At 45.5% G+C, this 15,675-nt stretch overlaps 1 protein-coding gene across 2 annotated transcripts in view; it reads right to left on the minus strand.

The window, feature by feature from the left end:
- Nucleotides 1-3,549: 3,549 nt before the first annotated feature.
- Nucleotides 3,550-15,675, minus strand: part of PSTPIP2 (proline-serine-threonine phosphatase interacting protein 2) — a 55,348-nt gene continuing 43,222 nt past the window's right edge. For both annotated transcript variants that reach the window (XM_065598695.1, XM_065598694.1), the window contains exons 5-15: nt 15,012-15,118; nt 13,309-13,371; nt 12,597-12,695; nt 11,811-11,856; nt 10,635-10,714; nt 8,304-8,402; nt 7,773-7,869; nt 7,292-7,376; nt 6,323-6,357; nt 5,433-5,490; nt 3,550-4,769 (exon numbers count right to left, since the gene is read on the minus strand). In XM_065598695.1, the coding sequence (XP_065454767.1) occupies nt 5,441-5,490; nt 6,323-6,357; nt 7,292-7,376; nt 7,773-7,869; nt 8,304-8,402; nt 10,635-10,714; nt 11,811-11,856; nt 12,597-12,695; nt 13,309-13,371; nt 15,012-15,118 (761 nt within the window). In that variant the 3' untranslated portion in view covers nt 3,550-4,769; nt 5,433-5,440. The remainder of the gene's footprint in view (nt 4,770-5,432; nt 5,491-6,322; nt 6,358-7,291; nt 7,377-7,772; nt 7,870-8,303; nt 8,403-10,634; nt 10,715-11,810; nt 11,857-12,596; nt 12,696-13,308; nt 13,372-15,011; nt 15,119-15,675) is intronic.

Consider the following 15,675-nt stretch of genomic DNA (forward strand, 5'->3'; position numbering starts at 1 on the left):
ACAGCTTTAACATAGAACGCAGCAATCTCTGTGTTGCAAGTGCACAGAAAAATACAGCAGGATATTCACAGGAGGTTTAATTTGTATAAAAGTTACTGTTTCCAAAAGCAGCTAGCAAATGTCATGCCTTGGAAACAATCATCCAATGCGAATTTTTTCTGGTGACTCCCATCTTTTCATGTGCTGTATATTTATACCTCCCTACAGTAGTTTCCACTCCATGCATCTGATGAAGTGGGTTTTAGCCCATGAAAGCTTATGCCCAAATAAATTTGTTAGTCTCTAAGGTGCCACAAGGACTCCTCATTGTTTTTTCTGGTGATGTATCACTTGTAACTCTGCAGCCTACTGCAGCTGCAGGGCTGGGGCGAGTGTAGGTTGGTGGAGTTCTGCGGCCCCAGATTGAAAGCTTCCTTCTACCACTTGCTTGTGAACTTTCACTTTAGCCCAGTTGTACTAAACTCTCAATAAATTCAGGTATGTTCCAAATTTACCTCCACACTCTTACATACGATTGCTCTAATCACAATAATAAAAAGCTTTTCCAATAGCCACTGATCACACTTGGCATTTTTATCATTAACATTTTACGGTTTGAAACCATCTGCCTTTCCAGACTCCTTTAGAAACTGAAAACATCAGGCTAGAAATGAAAGTATTTCCACATGCCTACCACCATCCTAATTCTCCTCCTGAAAAACTGAACTCAATATTGCATTGCTAGTGGTTTCACACCTTCCTCTTTTACCTAGGGAGTACTGACCTAGTGATTTTGAAGTGATTTTAGACACTCTCTAAGACAACTCAGAGAAGAACCTTGATTTTTGGTGGCAGCTTGCTTTCTTTCTCTTTAAGATTGGCTGGGCAGAATACTCGTACTTTTTGCTTTTGCTTTCAGGACTGGCTTCTTTAAATCAGAGAGCAAATACAGTGAAGCGATCCACATTTCAAATGTGCATGACATTGCCCTGTGATTAACTACACTCTGAACTCAAAAGATCCTTTTGAAAAGCACTTCTTTATTGGAGTCCTGCTGTCAACTAAATAAGTAAATAATTGCTCTCCCTACTCTCAGAACTGAGATAGGAGCGTCACTCCTGGGCAACTAATATGGGGCTGCATTTTAACCCCTCCATTTTTCAAGTGATGCACGTGGGTTTAGCTGCATGACTTCCATTAAAGTTATGGTGAGTTATGTGCCTAAAACGCAGTGCACCACTTTGAAAGTTATTGAGCTGCAGTTTTTGGAGGCAAGAAACAAACGAAGACCATCTACTGCCCTGAGTCAACCTGGAAATCCCAGCAGAGAAAAGGAGCTTCTTGTACAATATGCTTCTGAGTACTAGTTCTTATACTATGCTCCTGACCTTACTATTCTGACATCCCAGTAATCTCTAATGAAAGGCCCTAGCTGTAGATCTGGGGTCAATTCTCTTTCTACCTCTTTCAGATGGAAGTAACATTTGGTCACTACTACCAATTCTCTCTCATGCTGAGACTGTGTGGCCTAGTGGAGAGAATGCAGGACTAGAACTCAGGAGACCTAGATTCTAGTCCTGTCTGTACCACTGACCTGCTAGGTGACTGATCAAGTTGTTATGGGAATAATTATACTGATCTCCTTAGTTAAGCACTTTGAGAACAAATGATGAAAAAGCACTACATAAGTGCTAGGTGGTATCAGCTATTCTGGTGTGCATTTGTAACAACACAATGATAAATGATATATTTTCTCATCTGCACTTTACCTGTTTGTTCTTTTAATGCTCTGTGGTCTGGATTTACAAATGAAATCCAGGCTTGATCAGCTTCTGGCTTCTTTTAAATAAGGGGTTCTCATCTTGGGAGTTGCAACTATTAGAACAGGGATAGGGACTGTCACAAACAAATGTTGGGATCACCATCACCCCATCCTTCCCATGTTGCTAAACGGAGATTTCAGCTAGATGGGAAGGGGGCCTAGGATGGAAAAGAGGGAGAACCGCTGTTTAAATTCAATGAGTGTTATATCATCATTTTCAACCACATTAAAGTCAGGGCTTCACTTGCATTTACAGGAACCTGTGGTATCAGTTTCCCACCCCCACTCCCTCCCCAAACTGAGGCAAGAGAAAAAACAGAGTCTGCCCAATGGGCCATCATATATGGAGATCCAGTCACTGAAGTTCCATACATCTGTAGGTGGTCTTGCACTGGAATAGACACAGTATATGTGCTAGTGGCTTCGCATTCCAGAACGGGAGGAAAGCAGAAGTCTATACCCCAACAAGCTCAAGGTGAGCATTGAGGTGCACTGGCCGAATGGTTTTGGAGACCCAGGACTGGAATAGCATAGAGGGTTGTGCTGCATTGGCAAGTTTGCATCAAAGGCCCAGCAGAAGAGGAACACAGACCAGCACTTACATGCTACAATGACCAGCGCTCAATTAATACTTCAGATCGATTGGGTTGGGAAACATCGATGGGGGGAGGGATAGCTCAGTGGTTTGAGCATTGGCCTGCTAAACCCAGGGTTGTGAGTTCAATCCTTGAGGGGGCCACTTAGGGATCTGGGGCAAAATCAGTACTTGGTCCTGCTAGTGAAGGCAGGGGGCTGGACTTGATGACCTTTCAAGGTCCCTTCCAGTTCTAGGAGATGGGATATCTCCATTAATTTATAACTTGGGGGGAGGGGGTGAGATTTGAAAGAGTAGGGGGCTGTAGTGTAGGACCAAGATCCAAAGGGAGGACTGGGACTGGCAGAGCAGAGAGAGGTTAGATCAGGAAAAAAGGTGCAGTAGCAGAGCTCTGTAATCTTCAATGCCTCCTGCCTGCACATTGTACTTGTGGTTATAACCCATCTGTCCAGGCCTTTACATGCAGGACGGAGAGCAAATTCACCCCCCCAGCTTGAAGTTTATTTTAGAGCATATATAATTACATGTTCAGTATGCAAGCCTCAAATCTGAAATAAATATATATAGAGAGAGATTGAGATTAAAAATAATCTACAATATAAAATTATATCAGGATATTTAACGTTTTTTTTTATAAGACAACATATTCCTCTAATTGTGCATTTCATACAGATCATTAAAATGTAGCAGGGCAGAATTCAAATCTCACTTATCACATTCGGGTCTTTCCCACACAAGGAAACAAAGCGACATTCCCTAGGTTTGTACAAAGTCACACATAGCTCAGACACAATTTGATGCAGAATCATCCCTGTTCCTCTACAGCAAGAAACTGAAACCTGCACACGCTCGCATCAAGAGCTACACACAAATGGGCAGACTTCATCAGTGTCTGTGCACCTGACAGGTAACAGCCAATGGAGATGGACATGGACATGAAGGCTGGGGAAGTGCTGGTCAGGAAATGAGCTTTGCAGCTAGGCCAACAACAGTAACCAAGTTAGTTTGTGCTTTATTAGAAACGAAAGAGCCAGATCCCACAACATTGATAACAAATGGGAATTCTGCCATTGACTTCAATGGGAGCAGGATCAGACCCCAAGAAATGGGGGGCGTGGGGAAAGGTTTGCTAAATGGAGACAGGAAAAGGCAATAAGAAAATATTATTTCTTTTATTTTCAAGCGTATTGGACAGTGGAACACAAAAGATAGAAGAAGCAGCTGACACTGTCCTCCAATGGGCAAAACCTCACGAGGTTCTGACTCTGGGTCCTGGTCAAAAAAATGCACCCAAGAGTCCAGCTGCTCACACAGATTAGCCTGATTGGAGTTTGCAGAATCTGTCGAGGGCAGGCTAAGTGGTGGATAGCTGAACAGCGGCAAGCCCTGCCTTCGGATGTACCTCTCCAGGGGGCCAGCTCATGTCCTCCAGTTATTCAAGAAGAATGGAGGGGGCACCAGCCTGGACCTGCAAGGATGGTTTTGTATTGTACTGCTATGCCACAGTAGAACCAGGGAAGGGAGGGAGGTAACTACTGAAGGGCCATAACTTGTTCACCTTCCTCTCATCAGAACCCATATTGAAGTCAATGGACCATTCATGTCATCCAAACAGGCTCCTGAAGCGTGATAGATAGAGACAGGATATGAATCAACTTCTTCCAACGTCACTGCGTAGCCTGGCGCAAATGCACAGTACAGCCATATAAATACCTCTCGAGTTCTAACTCTCAGCGTTGCCGTGAGTAAGCAGTCTAATGAACACTCCCACAATTAGGGCTAGGCTATGATCTTAATCACCCTGGTGAAAATTAAGCGTACCAGACCCAAACCTTACTTTGACCTGTGTACTATGCACACGCCCCGGCATGCCCAAAGCACTGCACATGATTCCCATTGGCAGCACGACGGTGGCACATGTGAATTCTCAGTCGTCATGGTGAGCAGAGATTCTTTTTTTTTTTTTTTAAATCCTTTAGAGTCTTCCACACAGAGTTGAGGTTTGCACATCACAAAGAACTGCCACCAACACCAGAACACAAGCCTCTCTTATTGATAGGGGAGATTCCATTGGATCAGCGAATATTATTCAGAGATTCAACGTCCTCCTTTCTGACCTTGAAAATAGGACATCAGCCCGTGTAGTTTGTCGCCGTGAAGGAAGAGGGACCTTGTTGGACCTCGTGTGGATCCTCAAAACATACAAAATAATTACCCTAAAGTTTCAAAATATTTTTTAAAAGAAGAAACAGTTCCATGCTGTATCACTGGGCCCGATGCTGGAATTGCAACTGAATACACGGTCTCGGATGGGTGGATCAGACGACTAATTTTTGCACTCAGTGGCACTACTGGGCAAGCAGCTTTGAGACCCTGGAGAAGAGGATGGAATTGTAAGAGTCAATATTTCAGTGAAAGAAACGTAGACAAATGTAATGATGGGAGGAAAAGCAGCCAGCTAGATCATCCAGTCCCCCTCCCAACCTAGGCAGGATTGTTCCACTACAGCAGTGGTCTCCAAAGGGGAGTGCGCAATGGGATCCTTGGGGGTGCGCAGCAGGAGGAGCGCTTTTGTTTTTTTGCTTCGGCAGTTCGGGCGGGCGTCCGAGCGGCTTTTAAAATACCAAAGGATGGGACCTTCAATTCTTCCCATGGGACACTATTCCACAACCTATGCAATCTCACCTTTGGGAAGTTTTCCCAGATATCCAGCCTAGATTTCTCTTTCCTAACTGTCTCTCCTAACTATACAACTGTGCCCTGCACTTTGTCTGTGCAGCGTGTCAGTCCGCACAAGTGTGACGTGCACTAACTGGGCTGTGTGGACCCTGCTGACACGCACTAAAAGTTCCCTAGTGAGCACTGACATAGTTGAAACCGGACTACATTAACACACTAGGGACCTCTGAGTGCACACTAGCAGGGTCTCCCCGGGGCAGTTAGTGCACAACATGCTGGTGAGGACTAGACCCTACACCTCACTGGTGGGGCTAACGCAGGCCCCAAGTAATTCCTTTTCAGAATGAAAATACTTACAGCTCAGGCTAGTGATGTATTAAACTGTAACCATCAATCGTAGCGTAATCAGGGTCACCTGTAATATAGAAATCACAATAGTAACACTTGGCTGTTACATAGCACTTTTCATCCATAAAGCTCAGAGCACTTTACAAAAGAGGTTGCTAGCATTATCCCCATTTTTACAGTTGGGGAAACAGAAGCAGACAGAGATAAAGCGCTTGATCTAGGTCACCCAATAGGAAGTGGCAGAGCCAAGAACAGAACCCAGATCTCCTGAGTCCCAGTCCAGGGCCCCATCTGCTAGGCCACACTGCAAATAACAAAATTGATGGTTCCCAAGTAGAGAAGAGCCCAAGCTGCAGCCTTTCAGGTCCAGATCTTGCCTTCTCAGGACTGTCCATATCCAGGACTTTGGTTGGAACTTCTTGCTGGGTGAACTCCTGGCCCCATTGAAATCAGTGGCAAAACTCTAATTGACTTCAATGGAGCCATGATGTCACCTTCTATTTCTAACAGAAGCTTACAGGTGCCTGGAACAACATTTTCAGAGATATCATAGAATATCAGGGTTGGAAGGGACCTCAGGAGGTCATCTAGTCCAAACCCCTGCTCAAAGAAGGATCAATCCCGATAGAATTTTGCCCCAGATCCCTAAATGACCCCCTCAAGGATTGAACTCACAACCCTGAGTTCAGCAGGCCAATGCTCAAACCACTGAGCTATCCCTCCCCCCAATGGCTAGAATGATCAGGGGGATATGAGAACCAGGCAAGATCACCAATATTTACATGGCAGTGGAATTACACACAGAACCTGCAACACCCGCAAAAATGGAAATACAGAGAGGGTTGCACAAAAAAATGCTTTAAAATGTGTGATTTCTAGAATGACTTGGTGTAACTCACCTGGCCCACTCACAGGGATTGGTAATGGTCCTCTCCTGCACAAAAACAAACAAGACAACACTTGTCTCTTTGTTGCTAAATAATCTGATTCTTTCATATTATTCAACTCTTGCCCGGCCCCACATGGCATTTCTGGTAGATTGTGAGTGCCGAGAACTTTGGTTGGTTTGAGGTTTGCAATGTCCCAGTTTCAAAGTGTGCCATATTATTAATCTCTTGCAATGTCATTAGCAGCGGACAAGACGCAAGAACCAGGCAGCCCCCGTCCCACCAGAGGGTAGTTTTTGTGGTGGGGTGGGGAAGAAAAGCGGTGGCTAGCCACAGCCCTTCACGGTGTGAACCGTGGGGCTTCACGCACAAACATGCCATCATTTAGACAGTTCAGTATTCCAACCCCAGCTATCAGGTAGTTATTATTGTGACTGACTCCTACTGCAAAGCAGCCATGGACATTAGTCTTCAGTGATGACAAGGGTGCTCTCAGTTCCTTTTCTCTCCCCACAGCAGACCCGTCCTTCATCCAGAGCCCAACTCCCCTCTTTGGTCAGCAGATTCCCTTGCTCTCCCAGTGCAGCTTCTCTCCTTTGCCCACATGAGCATGGGTTCTTAGATGATCCAGCCCTCCCCAGACAAACATGGGGAGAAGGGAGCCATGCAAGGAATGCAGGAAGGTTTCCAGCAGCAGGGACGGGCTAGGGAGCAAAGGAGGTGGCAAACCAATGCCCAAGATCTGAGAGGGTTTCCTGGTACAGAGGGAGACTCAATCCAGGCAAAATTCCCAACCTGCCCTGCCTCCCCGCTGACCACATACCCCAACTCCCACCAACTTCTATGGGACCCTGAAAGAACCTAAGATCTCAACAGTTCTAAAAGACTTAAAGAAGCAACACCCATTTTTAACCTATAGGTTCCCAATAGCCAGGCCATTGCTTTTATTATTTGGTTTGTGGTGGGTTTATTTATTCTTACCTCCCTATCCCAGGTGCTGGGGCCTGATTTCTTGTTGAAGTTGTATTTCTTTGTGTGTTATAGTAATTTTCATAGACCACAGGAGCTGGGGGGGTGGAAATACAAGTCAGCTGTAAAAAATGTTTTTGTGAGCCGTTGGCATGCAATGTACAGCATCACATCTGCACAACGGGAGATGCAAATTCCTTCTTCAGCTCCATCCCTTCCACGCTGAAAAAACTGTATTATTAGAAACCAAAGCCTACAGAAATGAGGTTTGAGTTCTCTTCAGGGTCTGGTGGCAATTGCCTGCTATCCCGGTGCAAGGATGCCACTCTAGAAACAGGCTTCATTTTGAGACCAACACAGAACCAGAACCATCAAGCGTGATTGCTTTCTGCACCAAGCTTTGTTTAATAAAACCCATACCCTTACTAGAGCCGAGAAGCTGTACAGAATGCTGATGGCCACACCGCTTAGAAAACCTACATCAAGCAGTTACCTGGGGGCATACTTCCGGTTTTACGGAAATTGACAAAAAATTCGATATCCTTCTCGATGCTGCACATTTCTAGACTCCTCCGGGTTTCTTCGTATCTCTGTAAAAAGGAAAAAAAAAAAAAAGGGGGGGGGGGTTTAAAAAAGCATGAAGTGCAGAAACAAAAATTAATTTGTCTTTCTGGAAGGAGAAAGGATATAATTTGCATCAGCAAAATAAGTGTCAATAATACAAGAGGTGAAAATCTTGGGCCCAATAAAAGCAATGGGAGCTTTTGCCATTGACTTCGTTGGAGACAGGATTTCAAATCCTGTTCCACACTATTGACTGGGTGTTCGTTATTGCTATCTGTGGGATTATCTATGAGAATATCAACAAAGCTAAAGCTGTGTGCAGACCACCCTACCTGAATTAGCTTGAAGATAGCAAGCCCAGGTAACAACAGCAGTGAAGACAGTGCAATGCGAGTGAAGAACCTTCCCCTTCTGCTCGGCAAATAAAAGGTTTGGAGGGGCTTGGGTTTTTCAGACCTACCTCATCACTCTGGACGCACTCCTGAGAGAGCTGGTTAAGGTGTAGCCACAGCGCATTGCGGAAGTAGTTTATCCGTTCGTACTCCTGGCTCTCAAGGAACTGAAGAGATACAGGGAGGCAAGTCAGGGTATGTTAACAAAATAACTAACGGCCACGTTCCCAGCCAGCTGGGATTAGTCGTGGAAGTTGGAAAAGGGGAAGACATACATCATCTAGGTGACCTCCCTGCCAATACAGGTTTGGGCCATATTGGACCCATCCTAGTGCTTTGCTAGTCCTTTCAAACGTTCTAAGCAATGACCTGACCTTGGGTCTAACTTCACCACTTCTTGGCATTTTGGCCTTAATCATCCCTCTCTGGGGGAGTCTATCCTACCTTCATATGGGGCTGGGCTTAGTCTAATGAGTCTTTTCCATCTCTAACTGCTACCATCCTTGATTCTTTATGAGAAAAATAGATTAACAGCCAGCACTACATGGTATTAAACAGAAGCCTGCATCAAGGCAGGATCCACCAGGTCCAGTTGATCCCGGCACTCTGCTCCCTCAGGATTTGCACATTTTCTGAAGGGACCCCTTCCCCTCCAGATGAGTCTTCAACTTTCCCTTTGGCCCCATCTCATCCACACACAGCCCACCTTAAGTGAGATCATCCTTCCTAAAACATCGGATGGCCAAAAGTTGCAGGCTAAACTTAAAAGGGAAGCTCAGTCAGGTTATTAGGTCCTGTTGCACCGTGGTGGGAGGACTGACTCCAGACGCTGACACCTGCGGACAGTGGGGAGGCAAGCCAGCTAGCCAATGCACTGTTTGGTCACCCCTTGATTTAGTGATCCCAGGCCACTGCTCTCATCCCTACACCCAGACCCACACCCACGTTTGGATCATTCCGATGCGCATGGAACAGTCTGGATGCTCCTCAGAGCCCAAACCTTCTGAAGTCTGCCCTTCAATATGTATTCATTCCACCAGGAAGAGTCCTTTTCACATTTCCACGGACAACAAGTAACCTCTCACCAAGAGCACACATTTAATCGGCAGGACCTTTTGTAATGGACCTGCGGCAGAACATCCGTACTTGGCGCGCCTAATCAACACAACCTGACTGATGTGAGGAAGTGTATCTTTGTTTACCACTCCTCACTATCAGCCGATGGGTTTTCATTACACTGAGCCATTGACAAGTTTTGGATGGGCAAAGCACACGCAGGCAGGTCATTTCATCTTAAGAAACCAAAGCAAAATGGAAGAACGAGCAGAAGGGGTCAGCATTAGGGAATGGGCTGAGCTGAATTCATAATAGTACCTCCCTTTTAGAGCCCTTTTTAATCCAGAGATCGCAGAGCACTGTACAAAGGACATCAGTATCATCATCCCTATTTTACAGATGGGAAACTGAAGCACAGCGCGATGGCACGACGTGCCCGAGGTTACCCAGGAGGCCAGTGGCAGAGAAGGGAATAGAACCCTGCTGCTCTGCCTAGAACAGCAGTGTCACCGATAGAAAATGCAATATATTGATGCTTAAGCAACGTGACAGGATCATAAGTGTGTCGGAAACCTCAAGCTTTGCCCAAGATGTCGCACGGAGTTGTTGGCTGAATTGGGGATAGAACTTAGATATGAATCTCGGTCTGGTGCCATCCATCTCTCTCATCGTAAATGCATGTGGTGCAAAGGGCCTGATTCTCCTCTCGCTGACACGTGTTATGCTGCTGTAGGAGCTACTCCTGATTTTATACCAGTCTAAGTGAGAGGAGAAACAGGCCACACATCCCTGGCTGAGAAGGTTTGCAGTATAAGGTAAGATATGACCTGACAAGGAGTGCCATCAAGCCTCAGGGAAAGTACAAAGGTGACAGCAATAAGACCATGCAGCTCATTTCTTTGAATAGAATATGGAAAGAGTTTATGGGCTGCTCAGAGAAATAAAGTAATAAAGGCAAATCTTCATCTCCCTGAGCCTGTCCATTATCGTATTATATAAGCTAAGGTTCCGTCCAGTAGATGGCAGCACTTTGCATACAAAGACGCCAGCGCAAAAAAATGCCACTATTTTGCACGCTGACACTTGAAGGCTTTCCAATATATTTCCCTCCTTTTAAATGCCAATTTTGGGGGCTTTGTATCCAGACACTAAGAGGCAGACACATGCAAGTTTAATTGGGAAGCGTCTGGAAGTTTTACCAATAAGGAAACAGAAGAGGCCAACTGTGGTCCCTCACTAGCATTGGCAGTGAAGGAAATGAAATCCCAATTTCAAAGACAGAGTGTTGCAGCATTAAGATCCTCCATTATCTCTAGGATGGATGGCAGGCTTTGGTGTGTTACCTCGCAGGCTTTGGTGTGTTCATTCTGCCATTCTTCCCTGATCTTCTCAAGCGCACCAACATTCAGCTGATATTGTCTGTCTGATAGGGAAATCCAACAGCAATTTGATCACATGTACAACACACAGGTCTGGATGCATGAAAGACTCAGGTAAACAATTCTAAACACTGTGATCAGAATATGTTGGACCCTGGGTTTAATTTGGGTCTAGAGCATGTAAAATGAGTTTACATAAGAAAGGCCATACCGGGTCAGACCAAAGGTCCATCTAGCCCAGTATCCTGTTTCAAACTCATTTCAAAGGATCAAATTGTTTAAATTATAACAGAGACACTTTCACCTAGAAAAGCGAAGATCTTTCAACCAGCTCTAAGTAGCAGCTGCTCTTAATTGTTAAAAGATCAAATACAAATAGAATATTTCAATTACATCATATCATATTATGACATGACAGCAGTGGTAGTGAATATTACGCACTACTTTCACTGACGTGTCATGAAACAACATTATACAAATATTCAAAACTCAAAATACTAAATGATATTTTGAAATTCCAAAATGAAATAACAAAAAAAAAAATCCCCAAACTGACATTTTTGAGAAATTCCATTTGGTGGGAAATTTCAAAAATATCTGTTTTCCTTTTGAATCAGAACAAAAAGAAATCGAGGTGTTGAAATTTTCTGCAAACCAGGAATTCCAAGTTGCAGCCAGTCCTAGTCCAGACAATGCCGCACAAACAAGAAACTCTTGACATTTTGCAAGACAAACATATTCCAAAATGGAAATCTTTTTATTTCAAAATATTTTTTTTCTGCTGAAATATTTGTCACAATCAAATAAAACGGTTATTCCAAAATTATTCCCAGTATGACACAAATGGCATTTTCCATCAAAAAAAAGTTTCAACTAAACATTTCCAATCAGCGCTAGCTGGGACATGGTCTCATCACAAGGAGACAATGAGCCATCAAGACATAACGTTTGACTTCCTGGGGCAAATGTATCCAGCGTATAACTGTGCGACCTACTGTGTTAGGAAAGGGAGGTCTATGCCAGTCACCCCAATACAGCACTTGTGTAATGGGTTCCTCTCCATCCCATTCCCTACCTGCAGCCCCCAGCGTGGCCCAGCCCCTCCAAATGTAACAGATACTCCATGTTATCAGCACTCACCAGAATCTTCCAGAGCTGACTTGCTCTGAGCCAACTTTACAAACAGCTGAAAAACAGAAAGATAAAGAGGTCATTGTGAGACAGCAGCTCAACCCACAAACACTGCAGAGAAAGTAAGATTGGGCCTCATTTCTATCCTGCAAATCCATCCCTAACCAGTGGGTGAAGTCAAACCACCAACCCAGATTTCCCCCCCCCCCCCCGCCCAAGCTCTGTGTCAGTGATTCCTCACTAATGGTTCAAGTCTTCCATGCTGGCTGTCAACCATCAGGCCTTCAGCTAGCTACCAAGTACCCAGAACCACCTTTGAACTCCTGGTGATTCTGCTATCAGAGCTTCCGTGCAGTGAAAGGGGGCTCTCCTGTGTAAATCCAACTGCAGGTTCAGGGTCCCTGTTTGGCAGGTTTCTTAGAAACTGTAGCCACTATCTTTAGTTCTAAAATGACTATAACAGGGTTCAAAAAAGAACTAGATAAGTTCATGGAGGATAGGTCCATCAATGGCTATTAGCCAGGATGGTGTCCCTAGCCTCTGTTTGCCAGAGGCTGGGAATGAGCGACAGGGAATGGATCACTTGGTGATTACCAGTTCTGTTCATTCTCTCTGGGGCACCTGGCATTGGCCACTGTCGGTAGACAGGATACTGGGCTAGATAGACCTTTGGTCTGACCCAGTATGGCTGTTCTTATGTTCTTAATGGTATTTTTTCCTGGAGGTGATTTAGTTGTTGAACAGTACCTAAAGCAGGACAGGAAAAGTGCCTTCCTTTCACCCTCCCTGTGTTACCTTTTCTTGTTGCTTTTGTGTTACAAGGTTTGCATTGCGGTGCACGGCCTGTTCCGCTTCATCTTTATCCCTGCATCGCTGCTCATACAGCCTCTTTGCCTAGGAGAGAGGTGGGTATGTAAGCGAGTAGGAAATGCAACACAACACACACACTAAACTGTTGGATCAAATCCTGCACTCACGTTAAGGATTCTACAGGATCTGCCACATACATTACTGGAACTTCAGTTCAGTATCCTGCCTCTGGTAGCCACCAACAACTGATGCTTCAAAGGAAGACAAGCCCCTCAAATGAAGGCAGCCAACTGTGCAATGCTGCGTATGTAAGGACACCTTTCCTTCCTGACCCGAGATTGGTTTATGTCCTGAAGCATGAGATTTGATTACCCACATCACAGCCTGAATAACACAGCTGGCCCCACATTCATTTTCCTCCCACACTCTTTGCATTTGCTCTGTAGCTCCTGGTCTGCATGTCACTCACCAGGTGCAGAACAAAAATACAGTAAATACAAAGACAATGAAAAGATTTGGTGGCTTAGTCAGCGTCAGTGCTTGGACACAGGACGTGTGCACATGCAAATACGATTCCCACTGTTTAACCATTCCAACACAAAACTATTGTAGGTAACACAGACAGTGTTATATTTCTAATGTGCCTGCATGCTACAGATCTGTGGCCTGTAAGAACCAGATGATAGGAGCCACTTACCTCCACTGTTTTCTTGTACTGCAAATTCCTATTTTTATGAATAGCATCCATTACAAGCTCCAGCTGTGAAGGGAACAACACCTGCATTAGTGCACCCTCCAGCCCCAGGAGCCCCGCAAGGACGAAAGCTGCCGAGGAGCTTAGCGGCTAGGACAGGTGATAGGTTCCCAGTTCAAGTCCTGCCTTGTGTGTGTCAGACAACATCTCAGCAATGTGAGACCAGCAAATCTCATAACAATATACTGCATCACATGACCAACACCCTTCATGACTAGGGCCCTACCAAGTTCACGGCCAGAAAAAATGTGTCACGGACCATGAAATCTGGTCTCCCCCCGTGAAAGCTGGTCTTTTGGGTGCTTTTACCCTATATTATACAGATTTCACAGGGAAGACGAGCGTTTCTCAAATTGGGGCTCCTGACCCAAAAGGGAGTTGCGCGGGGGGGGGGGGGGGGGTTTGCAAGGTTATTTTAGGGTGGTCACGGTATTGCCACCCTTATTTCTGCGCTGCCTTAAGAGCTGGGCTCCTGGCCAGCCACCGCCGCTCTCCAGCTGCCCAGCTCTGAAGGCAGCGCCACCACCACCAGCAGCGCAGAAGTAAGAGTAGCTATAGTGCAACCCCCCTGCAATAACATTGCAACCCCCCCACACACACAAACTCCTTTTTGGGTCAGGTTCCCTACAATTACAGCACCTGACATTTCAGATTTAAATAGCTGAAATCATGAAATTGACCAAAATGGACTGTGAATTTGGTAGGGCCCTATTCACGAGGTCTGGCAACCTCGGTGAGCCCTCTCCCTCCTGTTTGGTATAAACTTTAACTACTGATTAACTATTGTTATCCTTCCTTTTACAGACAGAGGGCAAACTAAGACACAGAGGAGTTAAGTGGCTTGGCCCAAAGCCCCACAGGAAAGAGTCAGGAATAGAACCCAGCTTCCCTGGATCCTGCACATAATACAGCCCAGTAAGGGCTTGATTTTCAGATGTATTTAGGGTGACCAGATGTCCCGATTTTATAGGGACAGTCCCGATTTTTGGGTCTTTTTCGTATATAGGCTCCTATTACCTTCCACTCCCTGGCCCGATTTTTGCACACTTGCTGTCTGGTCACCCTAGATGTATTCCAGCCCACAGTGAGAACAAAGGCAACTACTGGGTACTGTGTGTGTCTGAAAACCTGGCCAGAGACCACAGCTGCCCCGTTAAAAGCAATCGTACGTTGTAAAGATATCTTGCCAAGATCTGAAGCTCAGGGAGCAGAAAGGGCCCAGGCGCAGCTTTCGATGGACAGAAAATACAAAAAGGATCTATTTTTCCTAAAAGGAAGCGTAGGAACCCAAAGGCAAACACATGCAGCTTGAATGAGGAAGTTGTAAGTCACCACACTCATGCACTCTGATGCAGTGACAGCATTTAGGAATGAACTCTGGACTTCCCAGAGCAGCAGGGAGTTCACGGGCGAGGGAAGGGGAGGGTCAGAGAAAGAAAACCCTTACCCCAGCAGCCAGCATATACACCGAACAGGAAAGCTTGGGCTCTTTCACAGCTCCCAGGCCCAGGTGGAAAGCTAAGGAGCTGGCCGTTTGGGGTCATTAAAGATCCCACAGCACCATTTGCAGAAGTTAAGGTTTTAATCCTGGCATTCTGGCCAGATTCCAGCTCACAGAATCACGGGACGCCTTCCCAACTCCTGACCTTTTTCTGATGACGTTTTTGCTTTTCCCTGAAGTCCTCCATCTTCCTTGCCTCTTCCCGAAGGGTCTGGGCCAACTGAATGTGACTCTGCCCTACGCCATCTACCTCTGCAAGTGAGGAAACAAAAAACCCACATGCTCACAAAGACGGTCTTGACTGGAGTCACTTGTGTTATCTACCACAACACTAGGCAGCATTTCTAAAACACCTTCTCGGAGAGTTTCAACTAGAGCCAAGCAATCACCTGGGATGTGGGAGACAGGTTCAAATCCCCCCCTCTGCTGATGTGGAGAAGAGAGTTTAATGTAGGTCTCCCACACTGTAGGGGAGTGCCCCAACTACTGGGTATGGGACAGCCTAATGTGGGGCTCTCTCAATCTCCTCTGTTGAAACTGTTACTGTGTATAAAATACATGAATAGTCACTGGGCCAGAGAGAGAGAAAAAGTGAGACTAACTCAACAGCTGGTGATTGGAGCACTTACCTGTGAGACCCAAGTTTGTATCCCTGGCCAACGGGCAAGTTGTTTGGTGAATCTAACCCTTCGTTTCCTTTGCTTTTTACGTGGACAATGTGCCCGGAAATGAACCAGTTCATTCTGGGTTGAACAAAACATTTAGTTCAACCCACAGTGGCATTTTTGTGGACTTTTGTGACCTTTTTT

This window comes from Chrysemys picta, chromosome 6 (genome assembly GCF_011386835.1).
Source record: "Chrysemys picta bellii isolate R12L10 chromosome 6, ASM1138683v2, whole genome shotgun sequence".
Lineage (NCBI taxonomy): Eukaryota > Metazoa > Chordata > Testudines > Emydidae > Chrysemys > Chrysemys picta.